Source organism: Mycteria americana, chromosome 6, assembly GCF_035582795.1.
Source record: "Mycteria americana isolate JAX WOST 10 ecotype Jacksonville Zoo and Gardens chromosome 6, USCA_MyAme_1.0, whole genome shotgun sequence".
NCBI classification, from domain to species: Eukaryota; Metazoa; Chordata; class Aves; order Ciconiiformes; family Ciconiidae; genus Mycteria; species Mycteria americana.
Window position 1 is genome coordinate 16,220,021 of NC_134370.1, and position 21,503 is coordinate 16,241,523.

Genomic DNA, 21,503 nt, shown 5'->3' on the forward strand with positions numbered 1-21,503 from the left:
TCAGCCCAAGGCTCGGAGCTCAGGAATTGCTCTTTTCTCTGGGCACGGCCAGCCCCAGCTCAGCCACGTGGCCAGCTGGATGCCGGCACAGAGGCAGGTCCCGCTCTGCCATGGGAGGATGGTGGCCAGCAATTCCCTGCCCTGAGAGCCAGAAGTGGTGATCCAACAGCGCGAAGGTCTCCACTGCCTTCTCCCTGCCTGTACCGAAAAACAGGGAGACCAGGGGCTCCTGGTCAGCCAGAGGGTATAGTCCCAACAACTGCAGGGCACAGAGCAAAAAGACAGAGATGCAAAGGAAAAAGAGAGAGGGGATTTATTATACTTCAAATTTCAAAGCACCAAGACATGCCAGAAGACATTCATTTCCATCAGGTGTTCAGTAGAAAGGCTAGGCTGACAAATTACACTGCTGGGGTCAAGGCCTCCCCAGCAAACACCCCAGCCCCACTACTGGTGCCCAGCAGCCATGGCTGACACTGCAGCAAGAATCTGTGCAAGCCCACCAGGTTTAATGCCCTTGTGCCTGCCCTGGCAGCAAACACGCAGCTTGTCACTGCATGTGACAAAGACACGGCAGAGTGCAGAGTGGGGGTGCCCGGGTGCCCCACAAGACAAGGAAGCAGGAGGCCAGGCCCACAGACAGGCCAGAGGGAGCCCTGGGGTCCTGGCACAGAAACATCCACCATGGCGTTCTGGCAGCCGATGCCGCAGAGCAGCACCTCTGCAATACCCCCGATGGAGACAGAGCACTGCAAGTCTCTGGGACGTTCAACTCCAGAATATAAAAATAGTTTAGGTTTCCTGAGAAATAAAATTCACTCCCATGGAACTGACGGGGCCAGCACACATGTACATGTATCCTCAAATACACACACACGCACACACACTCTCTGATCAAAGACCAGATGGCTTCCACACGTACGAAGGGAAAGCTTTGCTTCACCCAAATTAGAACTAAACTATCTCCTCGTGTTTCTCTCTGCCTCTGTGCCTCCTATGCACAAATGCACAGACCTGCTGTGTTACATTCAGTGCCATTACATTCAAACCATTCCTGAGCACAGCTCCCTGAGCTGCGAGGTCCGCTCCTCTCCTGCACCGAGAGGAAAGGAGCCCTTGGGGTCACACCAGGGGGATCACAGCTCTGCACTGGAGGATCCTCAGCACAAGACAGGCTGAGAGGAAGCAGGCACAGCACGTCGGGTCCCTGCGCCTCCTTCAAGGCTTACCTGGCACCAGGGGAAGCTGGTGGCAGTCGCAGCATTCTGGCCCCGTGCAGTGAGACCCACCAGAGGACACAAGTCAGCTCAGATGGAGGGAGGACACAGCAGCAGCACAGGGGGACCCTTCACGATTCCCACAGTAGCAACTGCCAGCAGTAGTGAGAAGAGGGAAGGCCTGTCCAGGGCGCAGCCAGACCCTGGCTGCCTTCATACATAGCTCAGGCCAGAGATTTTGGGGTGTCTGTGCACAGACACAGAGGAAGATGCATCCCACTTCCCCCGCTCCCAAGCGCTGGGAGGGGCTGGATCACAAGGCTCTGCAGCCCAGCCTTCTGAAGCTTCTGCGGGGAGAGCAGAGCCAGGGTAGCTGATGGGCAGCAAGCCCTTTTGGTAGCCAGGGGCTGCCTGTCGCATCAGGCAGTGCTTCCAGCATGGTTCCAGCCCACAGCCTCTGCTGGGTGAAGCCACACAGCTCTGTCAGCAGCAGCAGGGCCCCACACTTGCAAGGAGCCCCAGTTTGCTGGGATATGTTCCCCAGTCTGCAGTCACCACAGAACAGCACTGGGGAAACCAGCACCCTTCAAAACAGCAGCACGGCAGCGGGCCCAGGGTGCTTGGTGACAAGCGGGTGTCACCAGTCCCGTTCTGAGGGCTCCCGGTAAGGCAGCCCCAGCTGAATGAAGACATCTCTCTCAGTGGGAGTGGGCAGAGTACGGCCAGATGCCACCTTGACACCTCCAGGGCCTCGCACCACGGCCGTGCTGAGGGCATGCTCCGAGAGCCTCATGCCCTTGGTCTTGGCCAGGGCTCGCATGGAGCGGTTGAAGTGAGCTGAGCCAGTGAAGTAGAGCAGGGAGCAGGCGAACTCGCTGTAAGGCACCACAATGATGTCAAGCCGGCGGTGACGGCGGGCTGGCCCGGGGAGACGGCACACCCCCAGGTACTTCTTCTGATCACCGTTGTCCTCCTGACTCACCAGGTCGTCTGTAAGGAAGCCTGGGGGGAGGGAACAGGCAGAGAGAAGCTGAATGGCAAAGACTGACACCCCCGACTCCAAACTCCTCACTGTCCAGACAGCAGCTGAGGTGTCTCATAACGTGCTGTGAAACCCCAAGGGCAATCCAGCCTCAGCCCTGACAGCCTCACGCAGACAGGAGAAGCCATGCTGAGCTGCAGCAATACTCCCTCCTTAACACTGGCTGCAGAGCTGCCACTGGAGCAGGGCCAGGACCAGTACTCTAAGGACTTACAAGATGTCCTGTCCTTGAGAAAAGCGATCAGCTGCCCTTCAATGAATGCCATTCACCTCATTGCCTCCTCAGTCTGGCCATGCTAAGAACAGCTTCGAGCACCATGTGCCAGTCCCCAGCCCTCTTACCGCTCCTGTGGAGGCTGTCAAGCAGCTTGCTGAACACCCCACGGTGAGACTGCCCATTTGGGTGAGTGATCAGCACATCCACATCTCCACAGGTGGGCTTCCCCCGACGGTAGGAGCCACATGCCACACACAGGAGCCCAGGCTTCAGGGCCAGGGCAGCTTGTCTGACCTTCAAGAAGAGAAAGAGGGATGAGGAGTCAGAGACCAGTCTCTTCATGCCCTTTCCATCAAGGCAGAAAAGGATCTTGTGCCTGCCTTGCAGCCTGTCCTGCATCTCCAGGGTCTCCATACAGAACAGATATTTGGCAGGCATGGCAAACTGCCCCACCAAGGAGGCTGGCCTGCTCTCAGGAGCCACAGGAGCCAGGGTGGCCTCCACCCAGTCCTGCAAATGCCCAGCACACTGCCACACAACACAATGATCTACCATGGTGCTACCATCAGTCATCAGCTCTTGCGGGTGCTGGGCTGGAGCTGGGTCGGGACAAGCAGGAAGATGCAGCAATGCTGAGGAGGCAAAGCACAACACAACATTTCAGAGCCTTCGGTTTCTGAGACAGCAGGAGAGAAGAGGTTTTTTCAGCTCTCCTGTGGGCCAGGAGGGCAAAGCTCACCAGCTCTGCCCACAAGGAGAAACAGTTCAACACAAGATGGTCACAGGTTCTGTTTCGGAAGCAGAGATGGGCTCATGGAGAGGTCCCAGCAGGACCCAAGACAGCAGAAAATCTGCAAGCATCCTTTGGAGTCCACTCCTGCCAGGAGCTCTGCCTTTGCAGGAGAGCTGGGCTTCATGACCCGGAAAAACCACAAATGTCCCAGCATTTTAGACCGAACGGATGCCAACAGGCTGCTGCCAGCAATCAGACACATATAATCAGAACTTCCCCTAATGCAGCCACCTCCGGGCTGGACCTCAGCTCCTGTTTTGTGCAGACAGTGCTAATTCTGATGGCTTCATTCATTAAATGCTTAAGAAAGGCTCTTAGGTCCTTGGACAGGAGTAAAGTATTCTTGGTCTGATTGTGCCAATCATCCTGCTGGTAGCAAATAATTAGGGGCTCCACAATTCCCAGTGACGAGGCCATCACAGAGGCTGGGGTTCAGGAAGGCAGTGTCCATGCCCACAGCCCCTTGTCACTCTTGGGGATCATCCTTCATTAGCAAGAGATAAACCCATTAACCTTTGACCCAGAGGTGCTCCAAGAAGCCACAAGCCTTTCTCATGCGGAGCAAGCCCTCCTCTGGTGTCCTTGCCCCCCTTCTGGCTTTAAATGAAGATTTCTAGAAAACTCCCAGCCCCACCCGAGAGCCTAAAAGCTCCTCAGATCTCACTGTGACAGGCAGTACAGACAGTGACTAATCCCTCATTCTCTCTCCTGGGCCTGGATCAGAGGTGTGTGCGTGTGTATGGAGGGAGCGCAGTAATCCCATCAAGATAACAATAGACCCACCCCCAAGAGCCAGCTCCTCGACCCAGCCTGCCTGGGAAAGGGACCACTCACCACCAAAATGGCTAATCCGGCACACGGGACTGACACCCCAGCAGGAGCCTGGCAGGAGTGTATTCTTCGTGGCCAGGCCCTGTGGCCGAGTGACAGGGTCACGCTGGCTGCTGCTTCCATGGTGATCAGAGAGCACAGGAGTAGCAATGATGGTGTGTCCCCCAAGCTCTCTGCTCACATTAGGGTACACTGGCTTAGCACCCCATAATCCTGGAGTGCCATGGCGTAGCAGAGCAAGCAGCACCCATCTGCAACCTGAATCCCCTTTGCTTCCAGCAAGGATATCCATGCTTGGTCTCACCGCTGACAACCAGCTCACAGGGTGCTCACAGCTTCCTTTGGAGAGGCAGCACCAGGGAGACAGCTCAGGGGCCTTGACTGAAAGCAGACATCTCGGAGAAGATGAGAGGCAGGAAAGAAGAGCTGGAAACCTGCTCATCCCATCATGCCACACGCAGCCTTTTTCAAAGCAGCGTGTAGAACTGACACCTGTGAAGTATCCTCCTCCTTGCCAGGCACTCAAACTGAACCTTCCTACGGGGCATAGTAGGTGCCTTGTGTGCCCATGCCTAAAAAGGGTTCCCCAAGCACTGACCCTTCTCAGAGGAGAGGCTGAAGAGCTTAGCTATAACAGCGAGGGGCATTTCCACAGCATGCACACTCCTCTCAGGTCCCAGCAGGTACTCCACTCTGAAGGCCTGGGGCCGAGCTACTCACAGTCTGTTCTATTTCTGCAGCTTCCTCACGAGGCATGCGCTCCAGGAAATCTGTGTAGTGCTTCAGCCCCACAGCTTGCTGGCTGGTGAGAATCGCCTTGTTGCGGATATCATCCAGTGTCCGGAAACCCTAGTGCAGACCATGTGATGATATTCAAACATCTACTGAGACTTTGCTCTTCAAATACTTTCAACCACGATTTGGGGGGACTATATTTAACCTGTCTCAAGTCCAGGCCAGTCACAGCTTCTGAGATCACATGTAGAGATCACTTAGGGCCTGTATCCTAAAAGAAGGGATTTAGGCAATCCCACTACCCACACACACCTCTAATCTCCACCCCACAATGACTTTGAATCTTAACTGAACCTGACAGAAGGCTACTGTTCTTAAGGCACTGTGTTCCCACTGCTTGAAGGAAAACAAGTGATGCAGGTAAAGGAACAACACTCAGAATATCCCAGTGAGGGAAAGCCTACAGTGTGAACACAACATATTTTTAAGACAGCAAAGAATCCAGTCACAAACCAATCAGTACAGGAAACCAGGCTTCATTAGGTCTGTGCTCAGGAAACAAATTGTTTTTAAAGAAGGAACCCACCCAGTGGCCTGGGTTGCTCATGTTGGCACAATTAATTTAACCTCATTTTTACAATTGCCAGCAAGGTGGATGGCTGCTCTGACAGCTACAGGAGCCAACCAAGCCAATAGGCCAGCAACTAGATCAGGAGCTTTCACGGCCAAGATGTCCTGGCTCAAGCGTGGCTCTTAGCAGTGTCATTGCAGTGAGCAGCGTGAGATGAGCTCCAAGCAGCGATGCTAATGGAAAAGGCAGTGTGTCCCTCACTCCTCCTATTGCACGTCTCTGTTGCCTATCCTCCACCCAAACTCAAGTCTCAGACGGGTGCACTCCAATCTCCTCAAGCACACCCACAATGGGACCCAGCCTCACAGCTCCTCCCATAACACCAGACTCAAATCTCATCTTTGGAAATTGACAATTGGAAACTATTTGTGAAAGTAATTCTCCTGCACTCAGAAGCAGTCTTCAAACCCTAGTCTGAGAACCTCTTGTGTAAGGCACTAAACTTACCTGCTGGTACCACATCTGAGCTGTCTTGACCCCTACTCCCCAGATGTTGGAAAACAACTCCAGCACAGGCACACTCTCACTGATGTGATCCAGCTTGCGCAGGTGCCCGCTCTCCAAGATCTCCAAGATCTTCTCTGCCATTCGCTTCCCAATCCCAGGGATTTTACAGGCTTCCTAGCAAGAAACCAGAGCCACTACTGGAAAAGTGAAGGCTACAGACAAGCTGGGGAGCTGCTACCCACTCAGAGCCTGGTTAGCCATTTGATCAGTGACTGGTAAACTGCAGGACTAGTTCTGACTGCTGCTTTCTTCTAGGCCAGGCTTACAAAGGCTACATTGATTCAATGCCAAGTGGAAAAAGACAAGAATGCAGAACAGGACTGAAACACTAACACACTGAATAGCTGGACTGTCACAGCCAATCAGGCCTAGATCCAGTTAGTTTTATGTATTATCTCCAATGGTGGCAGTTGCTGATGCCTAAGAGGAAGGTGAAAATGTCCCTGCATTGAGCCTGGAGAAGGTATTTTTCTCATGGGTGCTCAGATCTGGCCCTAAAAGACTGAGACTCCCCTTTCTGCTCACCTGAAAACACTGCAGGTGGTCAATAAATACAACTCACACTTACTACACAACTTCCATCAAAACTCTGCCACAGGAGGGAATTGCCAAGGCCTGAAGATAAGCTATTCCATGTACAGAAAGAGAAAGAAATTTGGCTCATAACAGAGCTAGGATGCTGGGTCTATCTCCCTGCTCCACCACCCTGGGAAGGTGTTTTACCTGGTAGGAGGTGACTGGTTTGTGGTAGCTCTTAAGTGCATTGATGGCTTTGGAGTAGCCCAGAGCTCTCCACTTGTCACCCTGGACAGAATAGGCCTTTGCTAGCACTTCCAGCTTCTCTGTGATGCACTGGTTGTGATTCTCCTTCTTGCTGTTGGAGGAATGGGCACAAACCCACTTGCTGGCAGGCTGGGCCACCGTAGAAGAGCTGTCACTGGTCTCCTCTGATGATTTCACAGGGTAGCAGCCAGAAATCAATGCTTCCAGATCTCCCTGGGTGACACTAGCATCTTCTCCTTCACTGTCTTCATCATCAGAGACTTTCTTTAGGGAGAGGTAGAAAAGCAGCCATGTGAGAATAAGTGCATGCCTCACATATGTCCCCTTGGCACAGGCTGCTCCTGAGAGTAGGAAGTCAGGCACTAAACAACCTCCAGGGCATGCAGTGCTGAAATTGCCGTCTCTAGAAGCGGTTGGTTATATGCGCACCATAGCTCTTCATGCCCCAAGCTACACATGCACCCCTTGAAGCTACATGCACATCTCACAAAGCACAGGAGACTAGAGACTGCTGTCCACCTGTGATCCAAGCACACACGCATTTCCTATAGCCAAGCCCCTGAGACCCAACTGAGGTAAGACACTGGTTAAGCAAGCAACTGCTGCCAGCAGCATGGTATGACAATGTTGAAATCCCTGGCTGGGGAAGATCCTGACTCCCTACTCCCACTGGGAAACCTTTTGCTGGTCTGGTGGCTGCATAGCCACATCTCTCACATTCAGACTCTGCACCTTCCACCCCATGATGCAGATCACGGAGATACGCATTGAGCACTCTGTTTTCACGTTACAGACACAAAATCTTAACAGTAAATTACAACCCCCCCATTTTCCCCATGGCTATCTGCAAGAGAAAAGGGGGAGGAAGGAATGACACAAAGGACTCCACATTCCTCAGTGACAGAAGAAAGAACCAATGTATACATTTGCTGATACCCTCAGCATTAGGATGCCTCTGTGTGGACTTAAGAAACAATGAGCCTTGGCTTCAGGTAACGAACAAAAGGGGATAGAAATGGGAAGCCACACAGAGGCTTTATAGACCGCTTTGCTCACTGGGGTCCCCCTCTCTCCTGATGTATAAACACAAGGGTCTACAAAGACCCAAGAGCTCCTGTACTGTGGAAGTAACCCTGAATGGCACAGGGCTGTTTGGGATCAGTCCAGCACTTACATGTGGCACACAAGTCCTGTTATGGGTTTCTGCAGAGCGTCAGCCTAACTAAGGCAGAGCCATCTCCTTACAACCTCTGGTTCTCCTGGCTAGGGAGGTCTAGAGACACAATTCCTGCAAGATACAGAGCTGAAGAGGCAGGATGTTTCCCTTCTGTAATCTTGTTTTATAACTCTGAAAACTGGGTCAGACTGAGGATTTGATAGACTACAGCAGTTTTATTTGCCTTGAAATGCAACTCCCTTAAGACACTGTTCCCTCTAAGGGCAGCAAAGCCTCAGAGTGTTCAGATCGGTTAGTAAGCCCCTTAAAAGCATTTAAGGAACATGTTATCCAGCACAATGCAAACAACTCTGCAGCTGCAGCATGCAATTCCCATCCTCTCGGCCAGCAGTGTCACATGGGTGAAACGGCACATAAACCCCTGACTCTCTATGCTTTGCCAACAAAGCTGATGGACTCTTTACAACCATATCTGCAAAACCGACTAGTCCCGTGAGCTTCTCAGATGCTCCAGGATCCTACAGCAGCTGACTTGCTAGAGCTAGGTGAGACTGGGATGTGCATGGTTTGTCTGGAGCACAGCACAGGAGCCAGGACAGCGGCTGAAGCCCAGTAGCTGAGGCAATACGCCACTTGAGAGGGAGGGAGGCAGGCAGCCTGGGCTAACAGCCCCAGGGTTCAGCCAGTGAATAACTGGCACCGCTTGCAAAGGCTGCCTTGCAGAAAACTACTGCATCCAGATGACAGTCACACAGTGGTTGCTACAGTCTGACTGGTAACAGGGTTTCCTCACAGGAGTTTACATCTAAACACAGAACTCCCAGAGCAGCCCCTGTTCAGTATGAAACACTGGCACACTCATCATCACCTAGAGAAAAAACATCCACCCAAGCTAGAAAAGACTCTGTGCTTAAATGGAGGGTACTTCTAAGCTGAGATTCCAGCTTCAGCTTTACTGTTGTAGCTGGGTCTTAAAAGTGGTTGGTACTGTCTTTAAAGTATATCCTGTGGGTTCTCTTCTCTTCCCCAAACTCATATAGTCCTAAGCTTGGGACAAGGGATTTTACTGAATTGTCTACAAATATTGCTTTTGTGCACAGACTAACAGGGAATATCATTGCTTGAGGGGATTTAAAAGAAAAAAAGGCAATAAGGCTTCAGACTCTAGAAGCTGTCTGACCACCCAAAATAAATGTGAGCAGAAAGCAGGGCAGATACCACAGGATCCGTCACAGTACAAAAGATCCTTTCCCCCACTAAGTGTGAGATTTGTTAATAATGATTGCCATTAAATTAGAGTTACAAGAAACAGCAAAGGTGGGGTAACTGCAAAGGTGATGCAGTTAAGAAGCAGCCAACTGCCTATAGCACACTGGATAGTAAGTCTGGGGAGAAAAGATTCTCCCCCCATACCTATTCAGAAGAAAGCCTAAAACAAAGGAGCCCTCAGTGGGCTGCCAGTTAGGGAGTAACTACAGGGTTTTGTGAAACAAAATTTGGGACTGTGTTACAAAACAGATGCCAGCATTACAAGGCAGCTGTTGCTCTAAGAGGTCCAGGATAACTTTGCTACAGATAGATTTGAATGATGCCAATGCCCAAAAAGAATTCAGCAAACTTGAGCAAAAATACAGAGAAAGGAAAGAAAGCTAACAGCAGGTCAGAGAAGCTGACTCACAGCACAGGCCACTATAACCCAACACAGGTATTTTAAGCACACCACCACAATCGTTTGAGTGGCAACCTGCTCCACTGCACATGTGTCTGAACAGGGTGCTTGCCAAGGAGTGGAGAATGGGTCAGTATGGCTCAGGCAGGAACATGGGATGAAATATCAGACAGCTTCCTGAAAGGGAGATATTCTCAGTCAGGGAATATTCCTCAAGAGGACACAGGGGAAACATGATCACCAGAGTGAGCCTTGGCCTGATCAGAGCACAAGGACTGCTTCAGCTGGAAATATTCTGATGGGGACAGGAATTTAAGGGGTGTTGTTTCTACTTTTAATATCTAAAAGGGACAAAGAGAAGCAGTAACCATGTCCACAGCCTGAGTCTGCCAGCACCAACCCACTGAAACATCCAAACGCCTTCCCTTTGCTGAGAAAATCTGGCATTGTATACTTGCAGGGATGCTCTTAGCCAGGAAAAGCAGCATGCAAGATTTGTTCACAAGGGGAATGGCCTGCATGGGAAGCCTCACCTCAGCCAGCTGCTGCTGTCCAAGGGTGCCCAGGCCTCGCTGTGAGGCATCCTCCACCTGTGCTTCAGTATTTGGTTTCGCTCCTCCCTCCTCTGCTGGGGGCTGGACCTCTTCACTGCCCAGGACCTGCGGCTGCTGCTCTTTCTGCAGTTCTCCCTCCTTCAGGTACCTGCCATGGATCAGATGCCTTAGTAGAGGAGAAAGAGGACTTTTCAGCCCCCGGAATTTTGACTGAGAAATCCTTCTGCATATTTTGGGATGGAGCAAACAACCCATATGAATTGTACTCTCTCAGATCACAGATTAATTACTCTGGTTTTGGCTCAATTCTCCAATTTCCATCCACCTTGCTGACCTGCAACTTCCACTCCTATCTACCTCACTCTTAGACTCTCTCTCCAAAACTTTACCAAAACATTTTGATCCTAACCTGTGGCTGCCTGCTGCTCCATTCCTTATTTCCTCTTGTACCTAGTTGTTAATTCTCTCTCTACTTTTCATCTGCAATAAGTAAGAAACAGCATTTAATCCTCAGCATTTTTAAAGGAAGTCTCCTTGTTACCACTGATGGATTAGGAAGAGGTGCCTTTAACACCTGTAGCAAGTCACAGGACTCCTGTTAGCACTTCTGGGCTCTGTACCATGTTTTGCTACCTCACAGAATGGCAACTGGTCACAAAGTCACTAAATTTCACAGTCTTTATGGGGAAAAGTGACTTTGAGTCATGCCCACAGGAGCTGCAAGGAGTTGCAGTCCAAGATTTTGAGCAGAGGTCAAATTTTAGTACTGTTCAGTTCAGGATAGAAGTGCTGCAGGGAGGAATGACAGCATGGCATTTGCATACCTGTGAGGGATAAAGACACGGTAGCCAGTGGTACTCAGCAGCTTCTGCTCTCTAATGCAAGCACTTAGCCAGGATGCCTTCAATAGCTGCAACCCTGAAGGTAGCTTGGTTAATTTAAGGAGCCGAAAGGCCCGATCACAGTCCATGTCTTCAGCCACAATGACGTGCGTCACCTCCGAGGAGAGCTGGTTGTGTACAACACCCCCGTTCTGGACAATCTGCTTGTGGAAGATCTGCACCCTGGCTTGGCCAATGCCAGCCTGCAACACGTAGGCGGTGACTGGTTTCAGCCACTCCGCTGAGGAAAACACAGAGGCAGGAGCTCAGTGACAAAAGAAACAGTGTCCCAAACCAACGGGGCTACATATTTCACATAGGACTTGATGGCACCAAGGGTGGCAGGCAGTCTTTGGGGGGCACTAGCTGGACACATCAAAGCAAGCTGCCATGATCTCTACAGAAAACACACTTGGGCCAGAAAAAGCCTTTAGGGGAACAGCACCTCCAGTTACCAAGCTGGGTAGAAGTATTGCATTCCACGTCATGGGCACACAGGACTTACCCTCAGGTATCTCTGTTCCTTCCTCTTTTGGGATCTTTGGAGGGACGCTTTTCCCTGAGTCATCCCTCACCTTCTTCCTCTTGGGAAAGGCTTTGACAATCCCTCGTGGCTCCATAGGCCTGGTGGGAAGTTTAGCTGCAATTGCTGAATACCAATAAGAAAGAGGGAGGTTGATTATAACAGTGTTACACAATCACAACAACTTTAGATTCACTCATTTCACTCTCTGTCTTTGTTGGTTTGGAGTTCTTTTTTTGTTGCCTTGCAAAAACGCTTGCCCTGAGGGAGGCACCTGGAAACAAGAACTGCAGCCCACAAGGTCAGAAAAATCAAAGTTAGAAACTACCAAAAAGCCATTTAAGAAGACCCTGCTTGAATACCTTAGAAACCACTAAAGCTGAGTTCTTATAATAGAACGTATTCAACTACTTTAACATTTTGGAGCTCCTTCCTGCCCAGCCAACAGAAGCAACTTTATTTCCCAGTTATTTCTTAAGCACGTTCCTAAGAGGGAAACGCCTCTCCTGCTGAAATCCAGTCACCGATGAGAAGAGATGAAGCAGCTGATTGACACCAAGTGTTTCATACGGCCACAGGAGGAAAACTGCCAACGCGGCTTCAGCTGGAAATAGCAAATTAGTAAAGATTAACTAGCCGAGTTCAATACGGGTACAACTGTAGCTTTACCATCACAAGCCTTGCAAATGCAAACTTTGGAGCTTTAACTACCAGCCCAGGCTACAGGAAGTTTGGTTTTCCGTAGCCCAAATCAACCCCTGAATCACTGTATACCCCAACAGCCCCTTCCACCCACCTGCAGCGTTAACGCCAGCTTGGTTTCCTCTCCGTACAGCCCTTCGTGTTTTGCTTAGAGGTCTCTCACACACAAGCCAGCACAAACCTACCACATTAAGCCTGGAAGAGCTGAAAATGGTCCCACCTGGCCATGCCTTCTCCCTACGGTCACCTTCTCATCCAAGCATTAAACACAATCCTCTGGAAGACCAACCCAGAGCTGGACTCAAGTCCTTGCTTCTGCAAGGAAGAGTTCAGCTTCAGGGGAGAAGAAACCCTGCTACATTTCTAAAACTCAGCTTCACAGAAACGCTTCTGGTTTTGGGACATTTTGACCAAAAAATACCTCTGAAAACAGTAATATTTTCTATTAGACAAAGAAAAAAAACCACCACCCCCAGGCTTCTAGGTGCCTAAGTCCTTTCAGGGCTTGGCAGAGTGCTTTTCCAGGTTGTATTTTAACTCATCAAAGACAAAACACGCATGCCGAGTACCACGCTTGCCCTGCCAGCATCCTCAGGCCGTGAAGGCTTCAACGCCACCAACCCGCCTCGCACCCAAACCCTCGGGAGCAGGAAACGGTTCCCCGAAACCTCGCGGCTGGGCCCGACACCGGGGGGCCGAGGACCAGGGGAGGAAGACGGGAGCCCCCCCGCGCCCCGGCCTGAGGAGGGGCGGCGAGAGGGCCGAGACCCGCCACACCAGCGGGGGAGCAGCCGGAGCCCCCCGCAACCCCAGCCCCGAGGAGGAGGAGCGGAAGGGCCCCCCCAGATACAGGCGGGGCGCGGGGGCTTCCCCGCAGCCGGGGAGCCGGGGGGGGAAACAGGCCCCGGGGCAGGGCCCGGCCGCGGGGCCACTCTCACCTACAGGCCGCTGCCGGGGCGGCGGGAAGTGCTTCCCGGTGGCGGCCGGAAGTGTCCGCGTTGCCGTGGCGACGAGGCCCGGCCGGCATGGCGGTGCCGAGCTGGCTGGAGAGGCTGCGGGCTGCCAGCAAGACAGCGCTGGTGCAGGACGGTAACCGCGGCGGCGAGACGGGATAGCCCATTCCTTCCCCCCCGACGCGTGTTTGGGGTGACCCTGCAGCGAGCGGGCGGAGGGAGGGAGCGCTCCCGGGGACGGCCCTGCACCCGGGACAGGGCCCCAGCAAAGGACGCTGGGCCAACAACGCGGGGACACGGCCCCAGACGGCGGGATGGGGCCATATACCTAGGGAGAGGTGTATTCCTATTTAGCCTCACCGCCTGCCTTGCCTTTAGGGAAGCGGAAGATCCACTACCTCTTCGAGGATGGGAGGGAGATGGCCGAAGAGTACGACGTGAAGACCAGTCAGTTAGTGAGTAAGTGGTGCTCTCAGCTGGCCCCAGCAGTCGGGGTAGAACTGCGGTGTGCGTGGCAGCAGGTCTGCACTTGCAGGACTGGGGTGTTGAGAGGGACCTCGTGGTAAGGAACAAATCACCCCTAAATATTCTGGGAGATAAGCATGCCTGTAGCTGAATTTTGTGGGGACATAAGTATGGTTCCATTTGGGCCCAGGGCGCTCTGACTTCCATGGTGTAGCAGACCTTGCTTTAGCCCAGGATCTCTCCCAAACAGCTCATCTGTAACAACAGACTTGGATGGAATAAATGGGATTGCCATCTTGCGTAGCCAGGCACTGAGTCTGTAGCACGTGCTGGGGTGAAATATGCTTTTTGGTGGCTTCTGGAACCACAAACAAGCAAGGTGTTTTGTCCAAAACCACATCAGCTGCGGCACAGCACCTGTTGCAACCCCACCATGTCTTCAGCACCAAGTAGCGAAAAAGAGGCTTGGTACAGAATTTCTGACTTCAGGAATAGGCCAGCTAACAGATCCACTCACACCAAAGTCAAAATGACTGGAATTAAGATGTGTATGTTCATATCATCTCAGTGTGCTGGGCAGCTTTGGCAGTCATTTGCTGGAGGAATTCTTATAGAGCAGAATAATGAAAATCCTTCTTCTCCCTTCCCCAGGTAGAAAGTGGCGAGAAAAGAACACCCTCGGGGGCTCCGGCAAGTGGCAGGTTGAAGTGGGAGAGCCAGCCTCACCGCTCCTGGGAGCACTGGAATCAGAGCTCATAAAGGAAAGCAGCTCCAATGTATGTAAGGGTCTGCAGGCATGACTGCACCTAAAACTACCTAGTCTTGTGCTTACAGCAGGAGTCAGTAGACCACAGATCACTCACAACCCCAAGAGACAACCTTAACCTGCTACAGATTTGTAGCAGTACTCTGCTACAAATCATCCCAAAGGTGCGGGGCTGGGTAGAAAGAAGGCACAACTTAGGTTCTTTTGGGATCTTCAAGAGATTTGTAGTGTTATTAAATAGAGAAACTGTAGTGCTGTGTTGGCCAACTACTATTCTGGCTTCCGAAAAAGTAGGCTGAAAGGAAGGGCAGTGACAGGACAAGTCAGTGGATGGAAAGCAGAGGTGATGACAGTGAAAGGCCAACACAGGCAGTACATAGCAGGCTGCTCTGTAACACAGCACTGCCTGTTTCATCTTCACGTCCCACTAGCTTAGGGGGCAGAGGTTTTAGTCTCTCACCATCTTTTCTACAGACCTGAAACACAAGCACAGCCCCGCACAGCAAATTAGGGCAGAACCAGGACTGAATCCAGCAGGTCCCTAGGATAGGCAGAGCTCAGTATTCAGTTGCCTTTGAGGAAGAGGCCCAGTTTCTCTGTAACCCTGTACTGCAAGAGTCCCTTGGTGAACACTTTCAACACTTCCAAGCAGGGCAGGCAGTGCTCTGAGTAAAGGTAGAGCAGTGCTAGCTCTAGGAAAGTGACGCTCAGGCAGTTTCTTGAATTACTTCCTAATGCTCCAGTGTGAATGAAGAGCTGCTCCCATGTGGAGCCTCTCAAGGTAGTACAGGAAGAAGGGGACAGGGAGGAGAGGAGACTGCTGGAGGGGCCTTGCTAAAGGTACTTGTTTGCTGTAGCCTGTCTTCATGAGGAAGGATACGCTGAGCAGCTTCCAGTGGCGGATCCGTAACCTGCCCTACGCCAAGGAGGTCTACAGCGTCTCCGTGGAGAAGGAGCAGCGCTGCTGTGTCATCCGGACCACCAACAAGAAGTCAGTAAGGACAGCACTGCCAGTGCTGACAGCAGTCCCTTGGGGTGGGCTGGCACAGAGGGCAGGCTAGTGATTGCACAGTGGGATTGTCCTCTCTTGCCTTCTATCCCTAGCTTGCAAGGGCTGAGGGGCCCCACCTCATAGCTGCATGTCTCCTGCTGTCCAATTTCCACTCCCAACTGACCCAGACACGTTTACAGTAGAGCCCCTCAAGCTCTGCGCTGGCCTTTGCAAACTTATCTCATGGTTCCAGTAGCATGGTGTTTGCTCTGTTCTTTCCCTGTCAAATGTCACTCCCTTAGAAAAATAAAGTAAGAGCCTTGCAGACCTTTTGAAGCTAGAGCATCCTATCTTCTCCCTCTGACACGATACTTTGATCTAGTCATTGTATCTCAGAATGCATGAAGCTGCAGGATTCAACAGGTACAGCAAAGTTGTGGGCACCCAGGCAGACAGATCTCCCTGCGTAAACCTGTCCTGTAGTCACAATGCCAAGTGTGACTGTGCCATGATGCCATGATCTGGAGGTAGCAAGAAAAAAAAAGGCAGACTGAATCTGGAAAGGAAGCACCACAATATTCTGCCAAAAGAAATTTGGGATGGGAGTAAAAAAACCAAAATGCTTTTAAGCATCATCTTATACTGTGTCAGTACATGGCATCTCATGGAATGAGACACACTGTGCCCCAAAGCATCTACAGCCTCAGTGAGATAAGCCAGGATGAGCAGTAGTATTGGGAAGAGATAGCAAGGAACGAGTATTAGGAGAACAAGGGAGGATATTGGAAGATAAGTGAAAACTATTTACAAACTGGGATAATACGCCAGTATGGCAAGCCAAGCAGGCTGCTCTCTGCTTGCCTTCCCTCCCCAACATTGCTGCAGAACAGAGAAGGATCCGATTCATGGGTAAAATCAACCCCGGTGTTTCCCAATCTGCACCCTGCGCTCTTTAAGCCGCTCTTTGTAGCTGGCTGTAGGTGGTGCTGTTGGCAAAGAACTGCTCCACTTTGGCTGCTGAACGCCTTTCAGATGGCAGAACCCTCAAGTCTTCAGGCAAGGGTTTACCCCATCAGAGGCTGTGGCAAGGGGATGTTTGAGCTCTGCACATGAGCACACCTGGACGCTTAAAAGCAGGAGGCTAGACAGGAGGAAGAGAGAGTCTACCCCACAAAAACAGCAAGCAATTACAGCTCTAATACAGAAAGATGCTGGCCTAAATGCATGCAGAGGGATTCACAGGAGAAGAGTGGCACTTTAGCAGGGAGACCTATGTAGCAAGATGAATGATATTCTCGTCAGCCACATGTGGATACACATGGAGCTAGGACAGGAAGGGAGTACGTGAGCCTAAGTCCAACCACATACTTTCACAGACAGGCTTATCTACTCCCAATCCTACTAATAGTAGCGTGTATGTGGGAACTTCCTTGCCTGCGTAGGTGCTGTAAGGTTATAACGTACTACTGAGGCTTCACCCATGCCCTACCTGACTTCAAGATTTTTTTTTTTGTACCACTCTCAGGAAAACAGTAGTGTCCCCCACAAGCAGTCGACACCTACACACTCGTAGGCTAGTGTCAGAGGGAGTTGAAGGACCTGACAGCAGCTTATGGCCTGCATATGAAAGTTAAGGACTTTTGGAATTAAAGCTGAAAGTCTCATTGGGGACAAGAATTACTTTGCTGTCAGTAGGGAGCAGTGACAGACTCCAGCACCAGAACACTTAGTACAGGCTCCAGGATATCTTATATCATTTCTCCTGGGTCTCGGCCAGGGCAAGGCACCACTCAGCAACTAATTCCAAGATAGCAACAAAGGCATGGAGTCCACAGAGAGAGCACACATCACTACGAGAGAGAAAGGAAGCCTCGGAGCCTCTCCAGCCCTTGGAAGTCAGCCACGCTGCTTCTGAGCAACAGAGCTGTGCTGACCGCCAGCCAGAGGCACAAGCAATGGGATGGGTTGCCAAATCACTACTGAGTAGCTCAGCTCTAAATTCTCAGCATACCAGTAGCAGTTTTCCCTACAGGCTGACAAAAAGTGGGTTTCCAGTAGGAAAATAATAGAGGTGACTTCACATACGCACTGTGGATCTCAGGCCAGGACCCAGGCTCAGAGTGCAATACTGCCCTTGGCCATGGGGTGAGAGGCGAGGGCAGAGAATCTGCCTGCCTCAGCAGGTATAACCGCCCATCAGCTACCTCCCCAGCCCAGACAGGAGCTCTTCACTTCCACCAGTCAATCCCATTCCCTCTGGCCACGGCAAGGGCTGCTCAAGTGGGATTTGCTTAAAACCTCTTGCTGTAAAATAAATCCATTAAACTAAATTCTAAAAACAAACCCAGAAAGCCACCTCCCCAAACGCCAAACCTGATTCAATTATTGTAGCGAGAGGCAGTGGTAATGTTAGGAGGAGGAGGGGGTGGCCAGGCAGATCTGGTTTCCTTTGATCTTGTCACAGATTTTAGTTTGAGGCCAGCCAAAGCCATTCTTCTCCCCTTCTCCTTAGTCCTGGGGCAGCAGAATGCTGCTGTTTCATTGATGACTCCCAAGGCCCTTTGAAACAGTGGGTTTTTTCTGTGTACTGCTTTTTTTTTTGTCTAATCGGTAAGAAGTTAACACTTCCTTAACATGTCTTTGTGTTCATCTAATCTCTGCTGTTTAACCTTTGACATCTCCCTTATTATCCATGTCTGCCACCTTTTCCAAATACCGACAGCAGTGACAACACAGAACGGTTTGAGCCCTGCGGTAACAAGCTGCGTACATTCCTCCCACTGCACCAGGAGAGCCATTTGCCCTTTGTAGCTGTTTTCACCGTGACTTGGAAAATAAACTGCAATTTGGGCAGAGGTAGCTAGAGAGGCCAAGCCTCACACACAGCCAGCTGAATAGAGAAGAACCCCTCATGGCATGACAGCAGCTGCTGCCTGTTCCTGCTCTGCTCCGGGCATCTCAGTACCAGCTACAGGCCAATTCCTTAGAGAGGATTGCCCATGAGAGTTCTGGAAGAGATTAAGAACACAACCATGTCTCTACACGGGCATAGGACCACCAACTAGTGTATTTACTGCAGCCCCAGAGAGAAGCAACAGATGCAGGGCAAGCCATGCCAAGGAAGAAAAGTCTCAGGCAAACACAGACACAGGTCTACAAGGTTCTGGTCCCAAAGTCTTAGGAAACCTCTTAGCTGCGTAGACAGCTTATAACTGCTCCAGCTCTACCTGAAACATATCCCTTTTCCTTCATACTGAGCAAAGCCTGAAGTTTGGTTGGTGGAGAGACACAGGCTGGATAAAGAGCTAGCAAAAACCTCTCTGTACTCTGCTTGGATGCGAGAGGTGATCAGAAAACTGGGATAGAGACCAGGCAAAGAGCAGCCGGGGGAGCTGGGAGTGCAGAGGAGCACCACAGCCATCATGGGGGCTGCACGGAGATGCTGCAGAGCAGATTCTCAGTTGACTGTGGGCAGCTACACCTGGAGCTCTGTGCCCAGGGGTATGCCCGAGCACCACTGTGCCAGGAAAGCAGGAAGTGATCTAGGAAGCACAGCAAGAGGCCAAAAAGATGGGTTTAGGAAGGAATGCAACACAAAACGGTGCATCACTCAGGAAAGTCAGTCACAGGGCACAAGGGCTTTGACAGCTTTTTTGACAAGAGCTAATAGAAGATGGTACTTAGAGGGAATGAGAGGCCATAAGCAGGGACAAAGACAAGGGATGCCTCTTGGTAGGGCTGAGTAGTCTGTCCCTAACCATGTCTGGCACTACTCAAAGGGCAAGCTGGAGGGACCAAGTCTGCTCTCACACACCACCAAAGCCCTTCAGGACTTTGCCAGCTCTGATTTCCAGTTTGGAGGTTTGTTTCCAATGCTGCTGCCAGCCTGGGGGCACCAGCAGGCACATAACATGGCACAGGGTCCTCCTGCTAACTCTGAGAGATCTGTTGTCCTCGTCTACACCTTGTAGAACAGCACTCCGTAGCTCAGCACTGCTAGCAGGGGAATAGGAACCCCACTTTCCTCATTTCTTTCTCCTTTCTCATTGTAGGTACTACAAAAAGTTCTCTATTCCTGACCTGGACCGATACCAGCTCCCCTTGGACGCAGCTGCCCTGAGCTTCACCCACGCCAACAACACCCTGATCATCACGGTGAGGTTTTAGCCACGCAGAACAGCACTTTGCCCTTCTCTTTATGTCCACAAAGAAGTTAAAATTCTTACACGTGGGGAAATGAGGCAGAGCAGGGAGATCTGCTGAGGGTCACTGATGAGCCCCCTTCCCTGTCACACAGTCAGGGGGAGGTTCAGATTACACTGGGCATGCTGACACTAGCCAGGACAGCCCAGGCCGCAGGAGGGGCCCTGCTTGCTGCTCAAGGTGACTTGCAGGTAGAAGAGTGTCTTGTGCGCTGTTTTCCATGTATCCCCTCCCTCAGGCCTGAGCAAGCCCCCACTCTCAGTGACAGCAAGCTTCTCTTGCCTCAGAGCATAAGTGTTAAGAGTCCAAGGACCTGTTGCACTTAGAATTCTCACAGTCTTAAAAAAAAAAATCAGCTGCTGATTTGTGCCAGAGAGGACACACTTCCACATACACGGTGGAAGTGAGAAACTAGCAAAATGGGCACTTACCTGTTGTTGCAAGGAGCAGACAGAGGCAGACACATGCTTTTGAGCAGCAGGTGCTCATCTTAAATGTAGAAGTCAGCTACCTAGCAAGCATCCCCTCCGAGGAGAACCTTGCAGCAGAGCTGGGGGTGCACGTGCAGAGGAAATAGGCCAAGAGGAGCACCTTGAGTCCTTCTGAGCTTCTGTTTGCTACAGGCCAAACCCTTGCCAAAAAGCACCTGCATCCACCACTAAACTGCAGCTGGGCGAGGGGGTGAGGGAGGACAGAGGAACTGCAACTCTTACTTCTCTGTCTGCCTTTTAAAAAATGCATATTTTATTTATATATATGTATGTATAACATGTGTGAGCATACAATCAGCGAGCACACCAGGGATCTGCATGACACAGCTTGCCAGAATATTCCAGAGGGGTTGGTGGGGGCCAGGACTCCACATCCAACTGGAAGGTTTTACTTGCACTGTAAAAGACACTTCAGATCTCAGCAAATGTCCCTAGCGTGATGGCACCACCTCTCCGAACAGGCTTTGGAAGTAGCTGGTAACAGAAAGACCTCCCTTGGCAGGAGGGCCCCGGCTGCGCTGGTAGCGCCTGGCCTCAGTTGGTCTGCTTGGAGCAGAGGCTGAACAGGAGTGCTAAGGGCATTTCTCTCTGTCTTACAGTACCAGAAGCCGAAGGAGATCCTGGCTGCAGAAGAGCAGCTGCAGAAGGAGCTGAAGAAGATAAAGGCAGCTAACAATGGGGATGGCGATTGTAAGACCCAGTAGGCAGTGGCTGCAAAGAGGCTGAGGTAGGGGGCAGCTCTCTGGCATAGCTTCATGGTATTTATTTTGCCTTTTCCAATAAAAATTAGTCCTGTTGTTAATAGAGCCGTTGGGAGGAATCTTTGCCGGCCCAGAGAGGCGGCGGGGCTGTCAATCTCTTTACTGCCTGGTCTGCTGATTTACGCATACATTTATGATCCTTCTGTGAGTTGTGGGAAGTTGCAGCGTACAAAGGAAGTGCGCCACAGCCAGCAGACCTCACGCCATCCTCCATGAGCAGAAGCGACATGAAAGCTGGGTAGTTCCCCTTGGGAATTCCCTCTGTCTGCCACCATTGCTGAAGGCAGTAACATTTGGAAAACAAGATCCCCCTCCTCACACCCGTTACCTGCCTGGGATGTGCTTGGAAGCCCCTCCCCTCCTGCGCTGCTGTGCACGGTCCTCTGTGCAGTTAGAAGGATGCTCTGGTGACTCTGGTATCTCTGCAAACTGCATCGATGCTTATACCTGAATGGGCACAGCCTGAAACAGGGTGAAGAGGAGTACACCCAACTGCTTCCTTAGCACCAGCCATGCGCAACGTGACGTGCAGAACGCAGGCGGCTGTGCAGAGCGCAGGAACTGAAATGCGGCTGCCTTCATTTGCATGGCATGGAGGGAAAAGTGGTGAC

The 21,503-nt window shown here is 51.4% G+C and overlaps 2 protein-coding genes across 4 annotated transcripts; one reads left to right on the plus strand and one right to left on the minus strand.

The window, feature by feature from the left end:
• Nucleotides 1–295: 295 nt before the first annotated feature.
• On the minus strand, nucleotides 296–13,291 carry POLL (DNA polymerase lambda). Of its 3 annotated transcripts, none has more exons than XM_075504693.1 (9): nucleotides 13,201–13,291; nucleotides 11,543–11,686; nucleotides 10,981–11,278; nucleotides 10,136–10,304; nucleotides 6,697–7,020; nucleotides 5,914–6,087; nucleotides 4,821–4,949; nucleotides 2,602–2,770; nucleotides 296–2,219 (listed from the first exon to the last, which is right to left on the minus strand). In XM_075504693.1, the coding sequence occupies exons 2-9, from the start codon at nucleotides 11,655–11,657 to the stop codon at nucleotides 1,855–1,857; spliced, it is 1,743 nt and encodes a 580-aa protein (XP_075360808.1). In that variant the 5' UTR covers nucleotides 11,658–11,686; nucleotides 13,201–13,291; the 3' UTR covers nucleotides 296–1,854. The 3 variants fall into 3 exon arrangements, with proteins under 3 accessions (XP_075360808.1, XP_075360807.1, XP_075360809.1); XM_075504692.1 differs by lacking the exon at nucleotides 13,201–13,291 and adding an exon at nucleotides 12,357–13,184; XM_075504694.1 differs by lacking the exons at nucleotides 5,914–6,087; nucleotides 13,201–13,291 and adding an exon at nucleotides 12,357–13,184.
• Nucleotides 13,239–20,937, plus strand: DPCD (deleted in primary ciliary dyskinesia homolog (mouse)). The gene is made up of 6 exons (XM_075504695.1): nucleotides 13,239–13,351; nucleotides 13,594–13,674; nucleotides 14,332–14,456; nucleotides 15,304–15,437; nucleotides 19,490–19,592; nucleotides 20,731–20,937. Exons 1-6 carry the CDS (start codon nucleotides 13,288–13,290, stop codon nucleotides 20,833–20,835), a joined length of 612 nt encoding a protein of 203 aa, XP_075360810.1. The 5' UTR covers nucleotides 13,239–13,287; the 3' UTR covers nucleotides 20,836–20,937.
• Nucleotides 20,938–21,503: the final 566 nt, after the last annotated feature.

Excerpts from the sequence above, each read along its gene's own strand:
- POLL (XM_075504693.1), bottom strand. The coding sequence starts at position 11,657 with ATGGAGCCACGAGGGATTGTCAAAGCCTTTCCCAAGAGGAAGAAGGTG. Across the intron at positions 4,950-5,913 it reads CTCAGATGTGGTACCAGCAG|GGTTTCCGGACACTGGATGA; the intron begins GTAAGTTTAGTG and ends GGTCTGCACTAG. Across the intron at positions 2,220-2,601 it reads TGACAGCCTCCACAGGAGCG|GCTTCCTTACAGACGACCTG; the intron begins GTAAGAGGGCTG and ends CCCTCCCCCCAG.
- DPCD (XM_075504695.1), top strand. The coding sequence starts at position 13,288 with ATGGCGGTGCCGAGCTGGCTGGAGAGGCTGCGGGCTGCCAGCAAGACA. Across the intron at positions 15,438-19,489 it reads ATCCGGACCACCAACAAGAA|GTACTACAAAAAGTTCTCTA; the intron begins GTCAGTAAGGAC and ends TTCTCATTGTAG. Across the intron at positions 19,593-20,730 it reads ACAACACCCTGATCATCACG|TACCAGAAGCCGAAGGAGAT; the intron begins GTGAGGTTTTAG and ends TCTGTCTTACAG.